The 21,943-nt window shown below is 45.7% G+C and overlaps 1 protein-coding gene across 3 annotated transcripts in view; it reads left to right on the top strand.

Moving 5' to 3' along the window:
• ylpm1 (YLP motif containing 1) overlaps nucleotides 1–21,943 on the top strand; it is a 155,579-nt gene that overhangs the window by 45,156 nt on the left and 88,480 nt on the right. For 2 of the 3 annotated variants that reach the window (XM_072493217.1, XM_072493202.1), the window contains exons 3-4: nucleotides 3,879–4,148; nucleotides 20,093–20,278. In XM_072493217.1, the coding sequence (XP_072349318.1) occupies nucleotides 3,879–4,148; nucleotides 20,093–20,278 (456 nt within the window). The remainder of the gene's footprint in view (nucleotides 1–3,878; nucleotides 4,149–20,092; nucleotides 20,279–21,943) is intronic. The other variant, XM_072493210.1, reaches the window with a different exon arrangement.

Below are 21,943 nucleotides of genomic sequence, written 5' to 3'. Positions count from 1 at the left end.
TAGATGTAGTGTATTTAGGTTTCCAAAATGCTTTTGACAAGGTGCCGCATAAGAGTCTGGTGCATAAAGTAAAAGCCCATGGAATTGGAGGAAGCGTGTTAGTATGGATCGAAAACTGGTTGTCACATAGAAAACAGAGTTGGAATAAATGGATCCTTTTCAGAGTGGAAAGATGTAACTAGTTTAGTACTGCAGGGATCAGTACTTGGTCCGCAATTGTTGACTGTTACCTTAATGACCTGGAGGAAGGAACAGAATATAAAGTTTCCAAATTTGCTGGTGATACGGAAATAGGTGGACGGGCATGTTGTGATGAGAAAATTGTGATTCTGCAATGGGATATAGATAGATTGGGTGACTGAGCAGAAAACTAGCAAATGGAGTTTAATGTAGGAAAGTATGAGGTTATGCACTTGTGTAGGAAGAATCAAAAGGCAGGTTATTATCTAAATGGACAGAGACTGCAGGTGCAGTACAAAAGGATATGGATGTTCTCATTCCTTATTCGCAAAAAGCTGGCAGGCCGGTCCAACAAGTAGTTAAGGCAAATAGCATTTTGTCCTTTATTGCAAAGGGATTGGAGTTTAAAAATAGAGTTTTTGTTGAAATTGTACAGGGTGTTGGTGAGGCCTTACCTAGAATACTGCGCATAGTTTTGGTCCCGTTCCCTAAAAATAGATTTTAAAAGTAACACTGGAGGCAGTCCAAAGGAGATTCGCCAGGCTAATTCCTGGGATGAGAGTTGTGGGAGATTAAATAGGCTGTTTCTGTATTCCTTGGAGTTTAGAAGAATGAGGGGTAACCTTATTCAAACGTAGATCCTGAGGGGGCTTATCAGGGTAGACGGTGAGATGTTTTCACAAGTGGGAGAATCTCGAACAAGGAGGCATAGCTATAAGATAAATGGCCGGTCATTTAAAACTGAGATGTGTAGAAATGTCTTCTTGCAGTCAGTGGTGAATCTCTGGAATTCTCTGCCCTGGAGGATGGTGGAGGCTGGATCAGTAGAAGTATTTAAAGTGGAGGTGTATAAATATTTTCTAAATCAAGGAATTGAGGGCTATGTAGAAATGGCACAGAAAAGGAGTAGAGACCGGCAGAGATCAACCATGATCGTACTGAATGGCGGACCAGGCTTGAAGGGCCTGGTTGCCTACTCCTATTTCATGTTTCTTGTGATCCAAATATGATGAAAGAGTTGAAAGAGCAAGGATGAAGTGGTTACACTAGACATTAAAGTAGTATTCGACCGGTAGTATTCCTCAGCACAAAGGAACTGGGTAAAACTGAAGTAAATGGGGAATACGGTAAACTCAAGTGGGTAGATTCATAGCACAAAGGAAGAGATGGGTATTGGAGACAAATCATCTCAGCCGAGGGCATTGTTGCGGATGCTTCTTAAACCAATGTCCTTGGCGAAGATGGAAGTTGGGGACAAATCATCTCAGCTGAGGACATTGAAGGGGATGCTTCTTAAATGAGTGTCCTTGATCCAATTATCTGCAGTTGCTTCGACAATGACCATCCCTCCAACACAAGGTCCAACATGGACCTGTCACTGAATTACTCCAGGTTGTATGCAGCTAGAGCCATGCAATCTCCAGGCTTGGGCAGATAAGTGTCAGCAAATGGCCATTTTTATTTTGTTCAGGGGATGTGGGCATCATTGTCTGAACCAGCAATTATTGGCTAATTGCCCTTGATCTGAGTGTCATTTAAGAGTCAACCACCTTGCTGTGGGTCTGAAATCACATCAGACGAGGTAAGAGTGGCAGATTTCCTTCCCCAAAGGACATGAATGAACCAGATTGTTTTTTATGATAATCAACAATGTTTCATGGTCAGAGTTTTAATTCCAGATTATTATTGAATTTAAGTATCGCTATCTCCTGTGGTGGGATTCAAACTTGGGTCCCCAGAGCATTACCCTGGGGGTCTCATTACTAGTCCACTGGCAATATCACTAGACCACTGCTGTTCCTCCAGCAAGAGAGAGTTTAACCTCGTACCCTTGACGTGCAATGAAATTACCGCTGTCGAATCAGCGTTCTGGACGGTCACCATTGACCAGAAACTTAATGGAACCAGCACATAAATACTGTGACAACAAAAGCAGGTTAGAGGCTGGGGGCTCCTAACTTACAAAGATTCCCCACCATCAACAGGAACCTGTCAAGAGTGTGATGGATTGCTGTTCAGTTGCCTGGATGGATGTAGTTACAACTTGAGAAGCTCAACACCATCCACTATCTGCATTATTGGCAGCCCACCCGTTACTTTAAGTATTCACTTCCTCCACAATAGCCATGCTTACTGTGTGTAATATTTGGAACATGCCGATGGACCGAATGGCCTCTTGCACTGTAAATTCTATGATTCTATGCTTAAAAACAACTCACCGAGACAGCTTTGACATCACCTGCTAAACTTGAAGACTCTAGCACTTGGGCAGACAAGGGCAGCAATAGTATGGGGACACATTCAATTGCCACATTCCCCTCCCATGTCACACACCATCTTAACGAGGGCATATATCGCTGTCCACTCGGTGTCAGTGGGTTAAATCCAGGAAATTCAACTTGATAATGCTTGTCAGTGCCTTGACCATACAGAGTGCTATCCTTCTTTAGAGCCTAGCCTTTCTGAAGCCTGAAACATTAACCTTATCTCCTTCTCTTCACAATTGGTGATTCTGACGAATGGTCATAAACCTGAAATATTAACAGTCACAGATGCTACTTGCCCTGCTGAATATTTTCAGAATTTTCTGTTTTTATTTGAATGCATGGATTTGATAACTAAATCACGGGTTTGTAGATCAGAAGTATGGTAAAATGAAACATTTGTTTGATTATTGTAAGCTTGTAGCTCACGGTGCACAGAATATATTTTGTGCTCTTCTAGCTGTTTCTCGGAATTGTGAGGAATATGTATTACGATTTGGCATTCTGTTTGCAAGGGCCTGTTTGCAAGGGTTGTTTACTATGCTGTTCTGCTTCTTGGAACAGACCAGTGAGATTCTCAGGAAGTTGTCGAGCCTTCCTTCCAATCATGAAATTCCTTGAATGGCTGATGATCTAATGCAGTTAAGCGGTACATTATTGGGCAGTATTAACAAACACCTGTAGATAGCTTGAAGCCAATAAAGGTAACTTTAAGATATAGCAATATGAGAAGAGTTGTGTTGAAGGGACAGTTTAATGTTGATGGTCAACAAAGAAGAATGTTGTGTTTAACATTAAGGAAGATTTGCAATTACTGTAAATCTTTATAATGCTCTGTAAATTTGTCTTGTAGGTTGTAGCTTGAGCAAAGTTGGCCAAAGACATGAAAGTTATATTGTGATTCCAGATCTTTCATTTGTCTAGGTAGTGATCAGGCAAATTGGATTGTAGAAGTTGTTCGGACTGAATAGCCAGTCATATTAGATCAAAGTAAATATCTTATGCTGGAGCAGAAAAAGGAATCGGATGACTAAAGGATTTGAGCTACAAAATAATACATTGAGCAAGCCATACAGTGGGGTAAACAAAATAATAACATTTTGAAATTATTGTGCCTGTTCTGGGACTCACTGGAATTTAGTGCGGACAAGATAGTGGAAACAAAATTTATAAAGTGCAGTATTGATGTTTACATTTCACTTGCAATATCATTGTATTATTTTTAAAAGTTTAAAATAGGTGCTATGAGGTTCTAGAATTTCCCAGCTCTGAGAGTATATTAATTTGATGCAAAATAATTGCTTTGATGTAATATACATTACAATTTTGGAATATTTTGTACGATCAATTGCATAGGTCATCAACCCAGTAGCAAATTTTCAATTGTGACCCTTGAGTTGGAACCATAAATATGAATTATCTGCATTCTCTTAGCAGCAACAACAGTATTGGTACCAGCAGCACATGCAGAACCTACAGAAGCATGGAAGCAAACCGTATGGCGGCCAGCCGGAGCAGAGCCAGGGTGTAGAAGTGACTCAGACCAGTGACTCCATGCAGCAAACACCAGATGAGACCATACCCTCTTACACTACTCAGCCACCTTTGCCACCAGCTCCACCTTATGAGGCCCCCAAAACGCAACCACCACCTCCACCACCCAAAGAGGAGATACCCCCTCCACCACCGCCTGAAGAAGCAAAGGTAGGCAAGACTGTTTTATGTTTATGTTTTCTATAAATTCTATGATAATCTATGTGACTTGATAAGAATCGGTCAAAGGGGGAGGGGTAGAACCTGGCAATCTGGTGTAACGACTTTAAAAATGGGGCAGCACGGTAGCACAGTGGTTAGCACAATTGCTTCACAGCTCCAGGGTCCCAGGTTCGATTCTGGCTTGGATCACTGTCTGTGCGGAGTCTGCACGTCCTCCCCGTGTGTGCGTGGGTTTCCTCCGGGTGCTCCGGTTTCCTCCCACAGTCCAAAGATGTGCAGGTTAGGTGGATTGGCCATGATAAATTGGCCTCAGTGACCAAAAAGGTTGGGAGGGGTTATTGGGTCAGGGGGATAGGGTGGAAGTGGGTCGGTGTTGACCTTGTGTAGGGTGCTCTTTCCAAGAGCCGGTGCAGACTCGATGGGCTGAACGGCCTCCTTCTGCACTGTAAATTCTATATAAATGTCTTTACTGTAAATTAATGACACTTCTTTTTTTTAACCATATGAAAGGGAAATTTTGACAACCATATTGCTGAATCCGACATTCAAGTTTATTTGTAGGATATCTTGGATAAAGGTTAGAGCTGTGAATCGATTTCTGCTATTCCAACTGATCATCTCAAGAAAATTATCAACAATGTTTTTTCTGGTAATTTGAGCCAAAGTGTATAATTAAGGGAACCATAAAAAGCTTGTTCAGTGCTTAAATGGAATGTTTGTGGAAGGTGTAGCAATCAAGCAAGCTGCTTTGTCCTGGATGCTGTTTCACTTCTTCAAAGTTGTTGCAGCTGCACTCTCTTGGGCAAGTGGAGAATATTCCTTTATGCTCCTGACTTGTGCCTTGTAGATGGTGGGCATTTCGGAAGTCAGGAGGTTACCGCAGGATTCCTAGCTTTTGACCTGCTATGGTAGCCGCCGATGATGATAGTGGGGAATTCAGCAATGGTAATGCCATTGAATGTCATGTGGTGATGGTTAGATCATCTTTTGTTGGAGATGGCTATTGACTGGCATGAATAATACTTCCATCTTGTCAACCCAAGCTTGGATATTGTTCATGTCCTAATACATTTGTGCATGGACTGCTTCAGTATTTGAGGAGTCAAGGGAATGGTGCTGAACATTGTGAACTATCAACGAATATCCCCACTTCTGACCTCGTGATGGAAGGATGGTCATTGATAAAGCAGCTGAAGACGTTCTGCAGGACACTAACCTGAGGAACTCCTGCTTGATGTCCTGGAGCGGAGATAATTGACATTCAACCACCACAGCTATCTTCCTTTGTGTTAGGTATAAGTTCATAAGATAAGGGAGCAGAATTAGGCTATCTGGCCCATCACGTCTGCTCCGCCATATGATCATTGCTGATCTCATCATGGCCTTAATCCACCATCCTGTCCGTTCTCCATAACTCTTCAACCCATTACCAATTAAAAATCTGTCGAACTCCTACTTAAATGTATTCACTGTCCCTGCACCCACCGCACTCTGAGGTAGCGAATTCCACAGATTCACAACCCTTTGGGAGAAGTTGTTTCTCCTCAACTCTGTTTTAAATTTGCTGCCTCTTTTCCCAGGACTTTGACCTCTCATTCTAGAATGCTCCACAAGAGGAAGCATCCGCTCCACGTCTACTTTATCCATACCTTTTATCATCTTGTATACCTCAATTTTGTCTCCCCTCATTCTTCTAAACTCTAGAGAGTATAGGCCTAAACTGTCCAATCTCTCTCCATACGACAAACCCACCACCTCTGGAATAAACCTAGTGAATCTCCTCTGAATTGCCTCCAATGCCACTACACCTTGCCTCAAATAAGTGGACCAAGATTGTGCACAATACGCCTGGTGTGATCTCACCAATGCCTTGTACAATTGCAACAACATTTCCTCACCTTTTATACTCTTCCTTCAATTATACATGCCAACGTTCAATTCGCTTTCTTTTCTACCTGCTGTACCTGCATGCTAGTTTTCTGTAACTCATGAAAGAGAACCCCCCAGATCCCTCTGCAATGGAATACCCCGAAATCTCTCCCCATTTAGATAATTTGCCTTCCCATTTTCTGGCCAAAATGCATGACCTCACACTTATCCACGTTGAACTCCATCTGCCACATTTTGGCCCACTCTCCTAACCTATCTATATCCATTTGTAAAGTTCTTATTTCCTCATTGCAACTTACTGTCCCACCTATTTTTGTGTTGTCTGCAAATTTAATTATAGAACCTTCTATCCCTGTATCCAAGTCATTTATATAGATTGCAAGTAGTTGGAGCCCAAGGACCGAACCCTGAGGCACCCCATTAGTTATATCTTGCGATGCAGAAAAAGACCCATTTATCTCGACTCTCTGTCCGTCAACCATTCTTCTATGCAAGCTAATAAATTATCCCTAATCCCATGTGAATTGTAAATTAACCTTGTAAATTAACCTGTGCTGCACCTCATCAAAGACCTACCAAAAGTCCAGAAATAAGACATCTACAGGATTCCCATTATCCACTTTGCTTGTTACATCTTCAAAGAACTCTAGCAAATTAGTCAAACACGATTTGCCTTTCATAAAACCATGCTACTCTGATGGATCACATTTTGACTTTCCAAATGTGCTGATATGACTTTGAAAATTCATTCAAATAATTTCCCAACAACAGATATTAAACTAACTGGTCTGTAATTTCCCACAGTCTGCCTCGCTCACTTTTTGAATAAGGGTGTTACGTTAATATTTTTCCAATCCCCTGGAACCTTTCCCACGTCCAGGGAATTTTGGAATATTCTAACCAATGGATCCACTATCTCTGCTGCCACTTCCTTTAACACCCTAGGATGTAGACCATCCGGCCCAGGAGACTTGTCTGCCCTCAATGCCAATAGTTGAGTACCGTTTCCCTATTGATGTTGATTGTTCTAAGTTCCTCCCTTTCTATTTCCTCTGAATTGCCAGTTCCTATAGGAATGGTACTCGTGCCCTCCACCGTGAATACTGAGGCAAAGTATTGATTTAGCATCTTTGCCATTTCTGTGTTCCCCACTGTTAACTCACCAGTTTCATCTTCCAAGGGACCAACATTCACTTCAGTGACTCTCTTCCCTTTTATGTACTTAAGCTTTTGCTATAAGGTATGGCTCCAACCAGTACAGAGTTTCCCCCTGATTCCCATTGACTCCAGTTTTGCTGGGGGGGGGTCCTTGATGCCATACTTGGTCAAATGCTGCCTTGATGTCAAGGACAGTCAGTGCCACCTCACCTCTCGCGATCAGTTCTTTTGTCTGTGTTTGAACCAGGGGTGTAATGAGATCAGGAGCTGAGTGGCTCAGGCGGAACCCAAATTCATTGGCCATGAGCAAGTTATTGCTGAGTAAGTGATGCTTGGTAGCACTGTTAATGACCCCTTCCATAATTGTATTGATGGTTGAGAGTAGACTGATTGGGCGGTGAGTGGCTGGGTTGGATTTGTCCTATACACAGGACACCTGGAGAATGTTCCACATTGCTGGGTAGATACCAGAGTTGTAGCTGTACTGAAACAGTTAGCTAGGGACACAGCTGAACGTTCCAGGGATGAAACATTTCAGTTGCTTGGAGAGTCTAGAGAATCTGTATTGGTCTCGTTAGAGCAACAAAGATTCAGAAGGGATCTTTGTGCTCAAAGGCTTTTTTAAAAAATTAAATGTTTTTATTCTCCATTTTCACATTTTCCTTCAAAATTTACACCCCACCCACAGAGAGTAAACGGTAACAAATACAAAATCAATCCCCTTAACAATAACAACGATCCCATCCTCCCACCACCCCAAACAACGGTCCACCTGTCAATATATGCATCCAATAAAACAAACCCTCCCACGGTGGAAACAAAAAACAAAGGAGAAAAAGAAAAAGGAGTCCGGGACCGCCCATGGTCGCCATTAACCTATAGAGTCCACCCCCCCCTCCGCCGTACATGATGCCCAAGAGTTGTAAACCCCCCCCCCCTTTCCAGCTCCTCCCGTCCACTGCATCTTGTAAAACTCCTCCCCCCAACCTCGGTTTCCCCCCAACTTTCCACCCTGGCTAGACCACTCGGACCCTGTTCTGCCAGTTTCCAATGGCCGCAGCCCCTCCCCCCACCTCACTCCCGTTCACTGGCTGGCTTAAACCGGCCAGCGTGGAGGCCCCCGCCCGGATCCCTGTCCCCCTTGCCCGGCCCTAGGAAAGCCCAGAAATCCCCTTTTAGCACACAAAACCCGCATTTCCACCTACACCCCAAAGAGCCCTGATTTCGAGTGAAAGTCCGATCACTTCCCTTGTCCAAATAGATACAACATTGGCTCCTTCAGCCCATACACCCGCACAGTGAAACAAAAAAGAAGAAAATACAGTCATGAGGTTACATCGGCACATGGCCATTTCTCAATTTCTCAGTTCTGCCACAGCCCTTCTGCCTTCGCAAACTCCTCCGCTGCTTCCTCCGTTCCAAAATAATAGTCCTTGAGCTTGTAAATCTCCCTCAGCTTCGCTGGATATACAATTCCGCACTGCACCTTGCTAATGTACAGTGACCTCTTCACCCGGTTGAAGGCAGCCCGCCTCCTCACCAGCTCCACCGTAAAGTCCTGGTATACACGTATACCAGCTCCAGCCCACTGCACCACCCGCTTCTGCTTGGCCCAGCACAGGACCTTCTCCTTCACACTGTACAGAGTCACTACCCTTTGCGGCTCACTCGCCTTTGGTACAGGCCTCCACGACCGATGAGCTCGATCCAGTTCATATCGGGAGGGATCCTCCCCCTCCCCCAATAGTTTCGCCAGCATCGAGGCAAAATACTCAGTCGGCCTCGGTCCTTCAACTCCTTCAGGCAGCCCCACAATCCTCGAATTCTGTCGCCTGGATCTGTTTTCCAGGTCTTCCATTTTTCCTCTCAGATCCTTGTCAATCTCCATCACCTTCCGCACCTCCGTCCCCATCGAGGTAAGTTGATCACCGTGCTGCAATAATGTCTCCTCCACTTCCTTCAGCGCCTCCCCTTGCTCCCGCACCTCCGCCACTGCGCTCGCCACCGCCGTCGTCACCGGGGAAATCGCCTTCTCCACCAGCACACTCAAAATCTCCCTCCTCTCTTTCCTCATTGTCTCCATGTATTTTGTAAACTGCCTTTCGAATTCCGCAGCCATCACCGTAGTTATTTCTTCAGCTGTAAGCAATGCGACCTCCCTTGGTGCTCCAGCCTCCATTTTCCTTGGGGACCCTGCGGTGACCTTTCCACTCCCCGAAGGACCTTCAGCTGTTTTTTTTTTACGGCCGTTTTTTTGCTCACCCTTGACATTTTCCTTTACTGTGCCTCCTCCCTGCTTTTGCTGCCTCTGGACCCTGGGACCGGGCTTAAAGACCTGAAAATGCCGTTCCCGAATGGGAGCCCTCCATTGTGCGGCTGCCTCCCGCCCGCGTCACCGGAAGTTGTGCTCAAAGGCTTTTGAAGGGTTTAAAAAGAGTAGGATAAATTGCACAAAACTGCTTCTACTGACTTGGAAGGTCAATAATCAGAATACAAAGATTTAAGTTAATTGGCAGAAGAACCAGAGGCAGCATAAGAGGAAAGAATGTACAGCGAGTTGTTAATATCTGGAATGTAATGCCTGTACAGGTGGTGGAAACATTCACTAATAGCTTGCCAAAGCTATTTGGGTAAAATATTTGAAGGAGGAAAAATTACAGGGCTACTGGGAAATGAGTAGGGGAATGGGATGAATCAAACAGCTCCAGAGACCAATCAAATAACTGGGAGAGGTCCACATGGCCAAATGGAGGTCTATGCTGTATCGTGCTATGATTCTGCTCCAAGTCTGAACATGGGATAGTTTCTTTATTCATAATTGTACAATGCTTGGTTCTGAGGGCTTCTGTTTCGTCTCATCCAAATTAATCTTTAATTGTATCTGCTTTAAAAGAGGAACAGAGAATATTAATAAGAGGTAGATCTTTTAAACTTATGGAATGTATTTTTAAAAATTCATTCATATTATGCGGGCATGTGATAAGCCAGGGAACTACTGACCAGCGAGCCTCACATCAGTAGGAGGGAAACTATTGGAGAAAATTCTGAAGGAGGGAATCTATCTCCACTTGGAGAGGCAAGGTTTGATCAGGACTAGCCAGCGCTTGGCTTTATCAGAAGCAGGTCATGCCTAACAAATTTGATTGAATTTAACATGTGACCAGGTATGTGGATGAAGGTAATGCAGTTGATGTAGTTCACACAGATTTCAGCAAAGCCTTTGACAAGGCGCCACATGGGAGACTTATAGAGAAGGCAAATACACATAGGATACAGGGTAACTTGATGAGGTGGATTCAAAATTGGCTGAGCTGCAGAAGACAGTGGTTGATGACAGACGGCTGCTTTAATGACTGGAAGCCAGTGGCATACCACAGGGATCTGTGCTGGGTACCCTACTGTTTGTCACTTAAATAAAATACATAGGTGACCATGTGGGGGGGGGGGGTAAGTTTACAGAAGACATAAAGATTGACTGGGTGGTTAGCAGTGAAGTTGAGTGTCAGGAAGATATAGACGGATGGTCAAATGGGCAGAAAAATGGCAGATGGAATTTAACCCTGAAAAGTGTGAGGTGATGCACTTCGGAAGGAGTAATGTGACAAGGAAGTAGTCAATCACTGGTCTGACACTGGGACGTTCTGAGGAACAAAGGGACCGTGGCTTGTTTGTCCATAGAGATCTCTGACGGCAGAAGGACTGGTTCATAGATCATAGAATTTACAGTGCAGAAGGAGGCCATTCGGCCCATCGAGTCTGCACCGGCTCTTGGAAAGAGCACCCTACCCAAGGTCAACACCTCCACCCTATCCCCATAACCCAGTAACCCCACCCAACACTAAGGGCAATTTTGGACACTAAGGGCAATTTATCATGGCCAATCCACCTAACCTGCACATCTTTGGACTGTGGGAGGAAACCGGAGCACCGGAGGAAACCCACGCACACACGGGGAGGATGTGCAGACTCCGCACAGACAGTGACCCAAGCCGGAATCGAACCTGGGACCCTGGAGCTGTGAAGCAATTGTGCTATCCACAATGCTACCATGCTGCCCCTAATAGGGTTAATAGGGTGGTGAGAAAGGCATATAGAACGCTTGCCTTTATCAACTGAGGCATAGATTACAAAAGCAGGGAGGTCATGTTGGAGTTGTATAGAAGTTTTCTGAGGCTACAGCTGCAGTACTGTGCAATTCTGGTCGCCACATTACAGGAAGGATGTGATTGCACTGGAGCGGGTGCAAAGGCGTTTCGCCAGGATGTTGCCTAGGATGGAACATTTAAGTTATGAAGGGGGATTAGATAGGCTTGGGTTGTTTTTGCTCTAGCAGTGAAGACTGAGGGACGCCCTGATCGACATGTACAAGATTATGAGGGGCATGGACAGGGTGGATAAGGAGCAGCTATTCCCTTAGTTGAGGGATCAGTTACAAAGGGCCACAAGTTATAGGTGAGGGGCAGAGGTTTGAGGGGGATTTGAGGAAAAAAGTTTTTACCCATAGGGTGGTTACTGTCTGGATTGCATTGATTGGAAGGGTGGTAGAGGCGGGTTGTCTCGCATCATTTAAAAAGTGCCTGGATGGACTTCTGGTGGCGGACATGGTGTGAGTGGTCGCACATTTAGCAGCGCGTGGTGGTCCTTTGCCCTGATTAACGAGCAGATGTTTTAAAGGAAAAAGGTACAGGAGTGGTGGAGGAAGACTATACTCCACCGGTGAATAGAGTTGTGGACCAGAAGTGGTTTTAGAAGAAAGGAGCTGCTAGAGCAAGAAATGCTTCCTACGACACAGGGAAAGATGGCGGAGAGCAAGGGATCGGCCCTACCGGCTCAATGGTTGATGGAGCAGCTGGTGGACTCTTCTTTGAATGAAAAATTCAACCAGCAGGGAAGGAAAGCTCTGGAGAACCTGGCGAAGATGGTAGATCTGCTGAAAGCGGGGATTGACCGTGTAGGGCTGTGGTTGGAGACCCAAAGTCGGGTGATCCAGAAGGTGGAGGAGACGGTGGGAGAACATGAGGAGCAGCTTACCTCGTTGGTGGCTGAAATTGGGATGTTGAGGGATGTCCAGAAACTGCTCAAGGAGAACGTGGTGGATCTGGATAAACACTCCCAGAGACTGACTTGAGGATTGTGGGGATGCCAGAGGGCATTGAGGGAGTGGACGCTGGCTCTTATGTAGCCAAAATGCTGGAGAAGCTGTTGGGGAAACGGGGTCTTCGACCAGCCCCTAGAGGTGGATCGGGTGCATAGGGTGCTGATGAGGATGCCGCAGACGAATGAGCCGCTGAGGGTGATGGTGGTGAGGTTACACCGATTCCTTGATGAGGAAAGGATCTTGAGGTGGGCCAGTCTGACGAGGAGATGTACCTGGGAGGGTAATAAGTTCTGGGTATATTAGGACCTCTATGCGGAACTGGCCAAGAGAAGAGAAGGTTCCAACCGAGTTAGGTAAGTCTGACCTCTTTCAGAAGGGCGTGAATTTCGGGATGTTATACCCGGCCCGCCTCTGGGTGACCCACAATGGTCGCGAGTATTCCTTTGGAACACCAGAGGAGGTGATGGAGTTTGTTGGAGACAATGGACTGACAGAAGAAGGAGGACATTGAACTTTGGAGGAGGTGTTTGGGGCTGTTGGTTCTCTCTGGCCCCCCCTTGCTGGGGAGTTTTTTTTTTTTAAACTGTTATTGTTGTTATTTTCCTGTCTCTCGGGTGGGGGAGGCGGGGGTGCGGTTGGAGGAGAACCTTTTTTCACTCGGGGGTTCTCCGTTGAGATTGTGTTATTCTCCTTTTTCTCTTTCTTATTGTTATTGTTGTTTGCACCATGGGAGAGTATGGGGGGCGGGGAAATCAAGGTCTGCCAGGCTGATCACATGGGATGTGAGAGAACTGAATGGGCTGGTCAAGAGCAGCATTTGAGGAGCTTAAAGGCGGATGTGGAATTCTTGCAGGAAACACACCTGAAGATCGAGAATCAGACCAGGCTAAGGAATAGGTGGGTAGGTCAGGTCTTCCACTCAAGATTAGATATAAGTGCAAGTGGGGGGTTGCCGTCCTAATAAAAAGCAGGTAGCATTTGAGGTGGGAATATAGTAGCAGACTTGGGGGAAGGTTCGTAATGGTGAGTGGTAAATTGGAGGAGATGCCGGTGGTCCTGGTCAATGTTTATGCCCCAAATTGGTACAATGTTGAATTCATGAGGCGGGTGTTGGGGAAGATCCCGGAGCTGGACTCTCACCGGCTGATAATGGTGGTTTAAAAAAAATATATGATTATTGAGTCAAAATTGGATCGGTCGAGTCCACAGTCGGGGAGGGTATCGGTGGCGAGGGAATTGAAAGGGTTTATGGAGCGAATGGTGGAGTAGACCTTTGGCGATTTGGAAGGCTAAGATGAGGCGGTTTGTGAGCGGATGAGGGTTATTATTCGAGGGTATGTGGAGCTGAATGATACGGGTGAGGTGAGGTCTCGGCCGCCACACTATAGGAGGAGCTGAAGACAGTGGTCCGGGGGGAGTTTATATCGATACAGGCGCATAGGGACAAGACGGAACGGGCTATGATGGCGAGGCTGGTGGACAAGATCCTGCAGGATGATAGGAAGTATTTGGAGGACCCAGAGGTTGGGCTGTTGAAAGAGCGGCAGAAACTCCAGATGGAGTTTGGTCTGGTGTCTACGGGTAACACAGTAGGGCAGCTGAGGAAGGCCACAGGGGCAGTCTATGATTATGGGAAAAAGACGAGTAGGATGTGGGCACACCAACTGTGGAAGCAGGAGGCGGCGAGGGATATCTGAAAGGTGAAGGATAGGAGGGGAAATATGATCTTAGGCCCGGTGGGGGTGAATGGTGTATTTGAGGACTTTTACAAGAGGCCATATCATTCGGATCAATTTGGCAAAACTGGTGGAGCAAATGAAGGGAGATTTTGAGAGGTCGGACGTGCTCCCACAATCGTTGGCAGGACGGGTGCAATCTGTGAAGATGTCGATTCTCCCGTTGTTTTTATTTGTGTTCCAGAAACTCCCGATTTATATTCCAAAGATTTTTTTTTAGGAAGGTTAATGCATTGTCGTGTGGGTGTTTAAAGCCCCGCGGGTGAAGAAGGTGTTGCTAGAGCGGGGAGATGGAAGGGGGCAAATATAGCCATGGTAAGGTAGTGGGGGAGGGGTCAGTATGGGTGCGGATGGAGGCAGCCTCTTGTATGGACTCTCGCTTCGGGTCACAGTTGACGGCGCCTCGGCCATTCCCGCTGGCCAGGTACTCCACAAGTCCGGTGGTGGTGGCGGCCCTGAAGGTGTGGGAACAGTGGCGGGAGCACATGAGGTTGGAGGGGTCTCGGTGTGGGCATTGATCTGCGGGAATCATAGGTACGTTCCGTGTGGGCTGGACGCGGGGATTGAGAGGTTTGGGGACCTATTGGTTGCGGCATCTTTTCAAGCTTGGAGGGGCTAGTAGAGGAATATGAGCTGCCCAGCGGGAATGGGTTCTGGTACTTGCTGGTGAGGGACTATGTGAGGAAGCAGGTGTTATCCTTTCCCAACCTGTCGCACCCGTGGTTTCAGGACAAGGTGCTGTCGAAAACGGGGGTGGGTGAGGACAGAGTTGGATATCTACAAAGAACTAATGGACTGGGAGGGCACCCTGATAGGAGAAGTCAAGTGCAAGTGGGAGGGAGAGCTGAGGAGGGAGTTGGAGGGTGTGGGGGGGGAAGGCTTTTTGGAGAGTGAATGCATCCTCTTCTTGTGTGAGACTTAGCCTTATTCAATTCTAGGTAGTCCACAGGTCACATATGACGCTGCCCAGGATGAGTAGGTTTTCTGAGGTGAGGAGGATATGCGTGGGCGGGCCTGTGAACCACATCCACATGTTTTGGGCGTGTTTGAAGCTGAAGTGATTCTGGCAGGGGTCTGCTGACATTGTGTTGAGGGTAAAGGTGGACCCGAGTCCAGGGGTGGCGATCTTTGGATTGTCAGAAGACAGCAGGGAGAGTGGACGATGGATTGTTAGATATTTATTCGCTATGTGTATTCCTGGTGCTCTCCTTTTAGTTGTGATTGTGTTTGATGTATATATACAAATGCCTGGGTAAAAACATTTTTTTTAAAGTACCTGGATGAGCATGTGGCACATCATCACATTCAATGCTATTGGCCAAGCGCTGGCAAATGGGATTAGGCTGACAGGTCAGGTGTTTTCATGCATCGCTGCAGACGTGATGGGCCGAAGGGTCTCTTCTGCACTGTATTATTCTGTGATTGTGGGCCAGCATTTATTGCCCATCCTTAATCTCCCTTGACCATTTTAGACTGCATTTAAGAGTCATCCACATTTCTGTGGATCTAGAGTTACATGTCGACTAGACCAGGTAAGGATGGCAGATTCCTGCCCTATAGGACATTAATGAACCAAATGTGGTTTTACGATGGTTTCATGGTCATCATTAAGCCTTTAATTGCAGAATTTTATTGAATTCAGATTTCACCATCTGCCATGGTGGGATTCGAGCCCAGATCCCCCACAACATTGCCCTAGGTTTCTGGATTACTGCTCCAGTCTCTCTCTCTCACCTGAAGAATGCTCCTTCCGGTGACCTTATCTGCAGCTGACAATAGGGGAATTCCTCTGTAATCGCTGCAGACGGACTTGTCACCTTTCTTGAAGATGGTCGTGATTACAGCATCTTTGAGATTCCCTGGCACGTTCCCCGTCCAGATGAGGGAAATTAGGCCATGTATTTGCGCCAGTATTACTTTTCCGCCATGTTTTAGAATCCCAGCAGGGATTCCATCTGCTCTTGATTCCTTGTTGTTCTTTAGCTTTGGATGTTCTTTTCTACTTCGTGCAAGTTGGTGTTATGCTGAGATGATGGTGTGTAGCATGCTGTGAGTTGGAGTCCAGGACATTCGCTTGAAGACCAAGTCTCACTGTTGAGCAAGTCTTCGTAGTGCTCTTTCCAGCGGGCGCTGCCAGCTCTTTGTTCTTGATGAGCACCTCTCCGTTCTTGGCCAGCAGTGGGATCGAGACGTGGGTACTTGTACCGTAGGTGATCTTGACTGCTAAAGAAACCCTGCGAGTCATGGTTATCGTTAGCTGCTAGATCTCCTGCACTTTCTCCACCCACCATCTGTCCTGTAGCTCACGTGTTTTTTTGCTGGACCTCAACAATCAGCCGTCTGTAGAGCTGCTGTCTTGCTTTCGAGTTGGGTTGCTTTTGCAGGTTTAGAGAAGCCTTGAACTTGGGACTTTTCAGTTTCTGGATCGCCTGCTCATTTTCATCAAACCAATCTTGGTGTTTCCTGATCAAGTGGCCAAGCGTCTCTTCGTGGCTGCTGATTATGGAGGCCTTGAAGGCAGATCAGGTGCTGTGGGCACTCTGCACCTCTGGGCCACCGGAAGTGGTCAGGTTGGCAGTCAAGCGCTGGCTGAATCGGGCTCTCTTATCATGGTCTTTCAGTGCCTCAGCGTTGCTTTTTCTGCAACGTTGTTTCTGTTGCCATTGCTGTTTAGTGGCTTCATTAATATTGATCACAGAGTGATTAGATGTAGTCGCTCCGGTTCCAATCGCTCCTGTCATCGTGTGGATAATTTGCACATCCTTGTGGTCCCTCACTTGGGCGAGGGCATGGTTGAGCAGGTGCCAGTGCTTGTAATGAGGGTGTTGCCATGAGGCCTTGTACTTGTCTCTGCCAGAACAAGGCATTGGTTATGACAAGTTCATGTTCTACGCATTCTGTCAGGAGCAGGTTACCATTGGTGTTTGATGTTCCTACCCCACCCTCTGCCAATTACGCCTCCCCAGAGGTCTGTGTCCTTTCTGACTGGCTTTGAAATTGCTAAGGAGGATCAGCTTGCCGTCCGTTAGAACTCTTGTCAGGGATTGTTCGAGGCTGGGGTAAAATTCCTCTTTGGCCTGTCTGTACCTTCCAATGTTGGGGCCTACACATTGAGGACTGCAGTGCACTGGTTCTGGGCTCGAGTGAGTCGAAAGGGTCATGATGCATTTGTTCATTCTGCAAATGGAGTCTCTGAGAAGGCCACCTAATTTGCTTTTGATGGAGAAGTCAATCCCTAGGAGGCGACGATTGTTTATCTTTCCAGAAGGAGGTATACCCATCACCTTGTTCCTTGAGGTGGCCTTTGTCTGCCTAGTGTGTCTCGCTTAGTTATAGCAGGTGGCAATTGTGTAATAGTATAGTAATAATTTTTGCATTATCTCTGCCACAGAAAAACTTTTTGTGAGTTTGACAACCAACTGTGTTCTGTGTTGATACTTGGTGGTAATTTGACAGACCATGATGTTATATTATTGTTTGCTGCTTCAGTCCCTGCTAATGCTTCTGTAATATTTAATGCTTAAAGTATAAAAAATATATGCGGGTGTACTAGATAGATAGTGGGCGGAACGGTAGCACAGTGGTTAGCACTGTTGCTTCACAGGGACATGGGTTTGATTCCTGGTTTGGGTCACTCTCTGTGCGGAGTCTGCACGTTTTCCCTGTGTCTGCGTGGGTTTCCTCCTGGTATTCCCATTTCCTCCCACCAGTCCCGAAAGACGTGCTTGTTAGGTGAATTGGATATTCTGAATTCTCTCTCGGTGTACCCGAACAGGCACTGGAGTGTGGCGACTAGTGGCTTTTCACAGTAACTTCATTGCAGTGTAATGTAAGTCTACTTGTGAGACGAATAAAGATCATTATTATTATTAGTTTTCATAACTTTCATTCTTATCATAGAATCATAGAATTTTCAGTGCAAAAGGAGGCCATTTGGCCCATCGAGTCTGCACCGGACCTTGGAAAGAGCACCCTACTTAAGCCCACGCTCCACCCTATTCGCATAACCCCACCTAACCTTTTGGACATTAAGGAGCAATTTAACATGGCCAACCAACCTAGCCTGCAAATCTTTGGACTGTGGGAGGAAACCGGAGCACACTGAGGAAATTCACGCAGACATGGGGAGAAAGTGCAAACTCCACACAGTCACCCGAAGCCGGAATTGAACCCAGGACCCTGGAGCTGTGATGCAGCAGTGCTAGCCACTGTGCCGCAAACACGCTGCTTCTTTCTGCAATTCTCTCCCTGCTCTTCTGTCTCTCTTCCCCCCCCGACCCCCCGGTAAATAATTTATAATTTGTGGAACCATTATGTAACTAATAAATACTTTGAGGAGTAAATTAGTTTAGCTCATCAATTGTGTTTTTTTCAGAATGAAAAATAATATCCAGAGTTATGGGGAAAAGGTGGGGGAGTGGGTTGAGCTCAGTTGTAATTGTAGAAAGCCAGCACAGACATGATGGGTGGAATTGCTACCTCTATGCTGCAATCATTCTAACATTAAGAATGTTAGCGATAGGAGTAGACCATAGGACCTCAACTCTATTTTCTCAGCCACTCCCCATATCCTATAATTTCTTACACTTAAATCCCCTTGCCATAAAGGTCAGCATGCAATTTGCCATACTAATTGCTTGTTGCATCTGCATGCTAACTTTGCTGCTTATATAAGTATATCGAAGTTCCTCCGGATATCAATATTTACAATTTTAAGAGAGGTACGGTGGCGCAGTGGTTAACACTGCTGCCTCGCGGCGCTGAAGACTCTGGTTTAATCTCGGCTGTGGGTCACTGCCCGTGTGGATTTCGCACATTCTCACCGTGTCTGCGTGGGTCTCACCCCCCCAACCCAAAGATGTGCAAAATCGCTTATTGTCACAAGTAGGCTTCAAATTAAGTTCTTTGATGACATTCCTTAGTACCTACCTTTGACTAAACCGTCATTTGCCTTATTTTTCCTTATGTGGTTTGGGATATTTTATTATGTCTGAGGTGCTATATACATGTTATTGATCCTTTTAACCTCCATGTAGTTTTAAAATGATGTGTTCTGTGCACCAGTATCCCTTTCCACAGGTCCTTCAGGTCAACTATTTTCCTCCGAATTTACTCTTCGTTTCATTATTTTAAGAGAGCAATTCAAAATTAATCCCGTTGCTTTTATCCCACAACCCCACACTGCAATGTATTTCATTCACAACAAATGAAACTTAGCACTACGAACATAATGTAAAGTCCGAAGGTGCTTCCTAGGAACATTAAAGAAATTGTAGTATGGCATTTTTTTAAAAATTCATTCGACCAATGTGGAGTACGAGAGCCAGAGTGATGTAGGAAGGGAATTCTAGAGCTTGGGGCCTAAGTCACTGATGACATGGGTCCCAATTGTGGAGCGATTATCATTAGGAATGGACAAGAGGGCAGAATTAGAAGGGAGAACTGGAGGGACATAGATATCTTGGAAGGTTGTGGCGTTGGAGGAGATTACAGCAATAGAGAGGGCAAGGCCATGGTGCAATTTAAAAATGAGGATCAGAATTTAAAATCATCCAATGAAGGTTGGTTGGAAAGTTTTCCTAGTCTGTTGTAACTAAGATTGTTAACAACAGGTGATTGGGAATATGGGAACATTGGCTTTTATTTTGCCCACCTTTAAGACAGGCCCTTCATCCCAAACTGGTCCAAGCCAACCAAAAAGCTCAATGTTTTTAATCCATTTTACATCTGCAAGATTTTTAAAAAATAATTTTAAAATTTGCAGTGTATTCATCAAGATGAAGACAGCTTTGATGTTTTTAAAGTGAGAGCATATTAGAGCTCTATTTCTGCAATATAGTGAGAGCATAAGTTCTCACAAAGTTCTGGAAGCCAATTAACTTGGTATTTAAGTCATGTGTTTGGGGAGGCATCAAGATCTTTATTCTAAATTTTCTGTGATTCTCAACTATGACAGAACTTAAAAGCCATACCAATAGTAGACAGAGAATTTGCAGTTTGTGAAATGTGCCTTGCAAAACACTTACTACAAATTGTGAATGTTCTTTCAGCCTACGATCCAACCTCCCGAAGATCCAGAGGAAGCAGAGAGATTGCAGCTGTTACAGGCAGCAGCAGCTCAATGGCAGCAACAACGCATAGAGTACCAGCAGCAGAATATGATGCAACAACATAATCAACTTCAGCAACTTCTACAACAGTACCAGCAGTTGATGCAGCAAATACAACACGTACAGGTTTGTGCCATCATAGTTCTATAGTTGTATCTGGGAGTGTTGTGGTGAAATCGTCTTCTTGACCTATTTATTGTTTAAGCAAGCATTGCAATGTTTTGGCAACATAACATAAAGGAGCAACATACTGTGGATGCTGGAATCTGAAACCAGAACAGAAGGATGCTGGAAAAACCCAGCAGGTCTGCAAGCATCTGTCGGGATGGATGTTTATCTCCCGATAGGTGCTGACAGACCTGCTGAGTTTTGCCATCGTCCTCTTGTAGAAGTGGGCACAGTAAGAAATCTTACACCAACAGGTTTGTTTCGAATCACTAGCTTTCGGAGCACAGCTCCTTCATCAGGTGAGTGAAGAGGTGGGCTCCATAACCACATGTACATGGTTGCTCACCACAATCTTGCGTCTGTGGTGAGCAAAATATTGAAAGAATTCTGAGAAATAGGATTTATGATTATTTATGATTAAAGATAGTCAGCATGGCTTTGTGAGGGGCAGGTCATGCCTCATAAGCCTCATTGAATTCTTTGAGAATGTGACGAGACACATTGATGAAGGTCGGGCAGTGGATGTGGTGAATATGGATTTCAGTAAGGCATTTGATAAGGTTCCCCTTAGTAGGCTCATTCAGAAAGTTAGGGGACATGGGACACGGAAATTTGGCTGTCTGGATACAGAATTGGCTGGCCGAAAGAAGATAGCGAGTGATAGTGGATGGAAAGTATTCCGCCTGGGGGTCGGTGACCAGTGGTGTCCCACATGGATCTGTTCTGGGACCTCTGCCGTGGTTTTTATTAATGACTTGAATGAGGAAGTGGAAGGGTGGGTTAGTAAGTTTGCCGATGACGCGGAGGTTGGTGGAGTTGAAGATAGTGCCGAGGGCTGTTGCAGGTTACAACCGGGCATTGACAGGATGCAGAGCTGGGCTGAGAAGTGGCAGATGGAGTTCAACCTAGATAAATGTGAAGTGATTCATTTTGGACGGTCGAGGGTAGCACGGTGGCGCAGTGGGTGGCACGGTGGGTTAGCCCCGCTGCCTCTCGGCGCCGAGGTCCCAGGCTCGATCCCGGACCTGGGTCACTGTCCGTGTGGAATTTGAACATCTTTATTTGGCTCTGAATATGGCGGTCAATATGGTCACCTTCCTTAATTCTAATTACGTTTTGCTGTAGAGTCGCCAGGTATCTTTCGATACCGCCACAAGGTTCAAACCGAATACTGATCAAAGACTCGATACACCAGTTAGTTAGTTCAAAGTCAAATGCTTATTTATTTATTCACACAGTTAAATATAATCATGCACAAATAAAACAGACTAAACTATCACTACTGCTAAAGCCTATACTTAGCTTCAGGCACCCACTCAGTCAGAGGAACAATGGCCGTTGTTCGGTTCTGAGGCTGCTGGGGTGGAACTGGTACGGGATAACAGCTAAGGTCGTCTGTCTGGTAGCGTGCATTGACCTTGGACTTACTTGTTCTGGTGCAGCTGTTGGGCAGGTCTCTCCTCGGTGAGAGCCGGAGCCAAGAGAACGATTCTCTCTTGGGGGATCCTTCTCATACCCAAAGGGGCTTCGCGCGCTTTTGGGTGGGCCTTGAACTTGGTCCCAATTAATTGGGCCGTTTCTTGTTTGTTCCTTTCGATTTCCTCCAATAAAGTGGTGGGTGCC

This window comes from Scyliorhinus torazame, chromosome 2 (genome assembly GCF_047496885.1).
Source record: "Scyliorhinus torazame isolate Kashiwa2021f chromosome 2, sScyTor2.1, whole genome shotgun sequence".
Lineage (NCBI taxonomy): Eukaryota > Metazoa > Chordata > Chondrichthyes > Carcharhiniformes > Scyliorhinidae > Scyliorhinus > Scyliorhinus torazame.
Note: the sequence above shows the minus strand (reverse complement) of the source record. Positions and strands in the feature narration are given on the sequence as shown.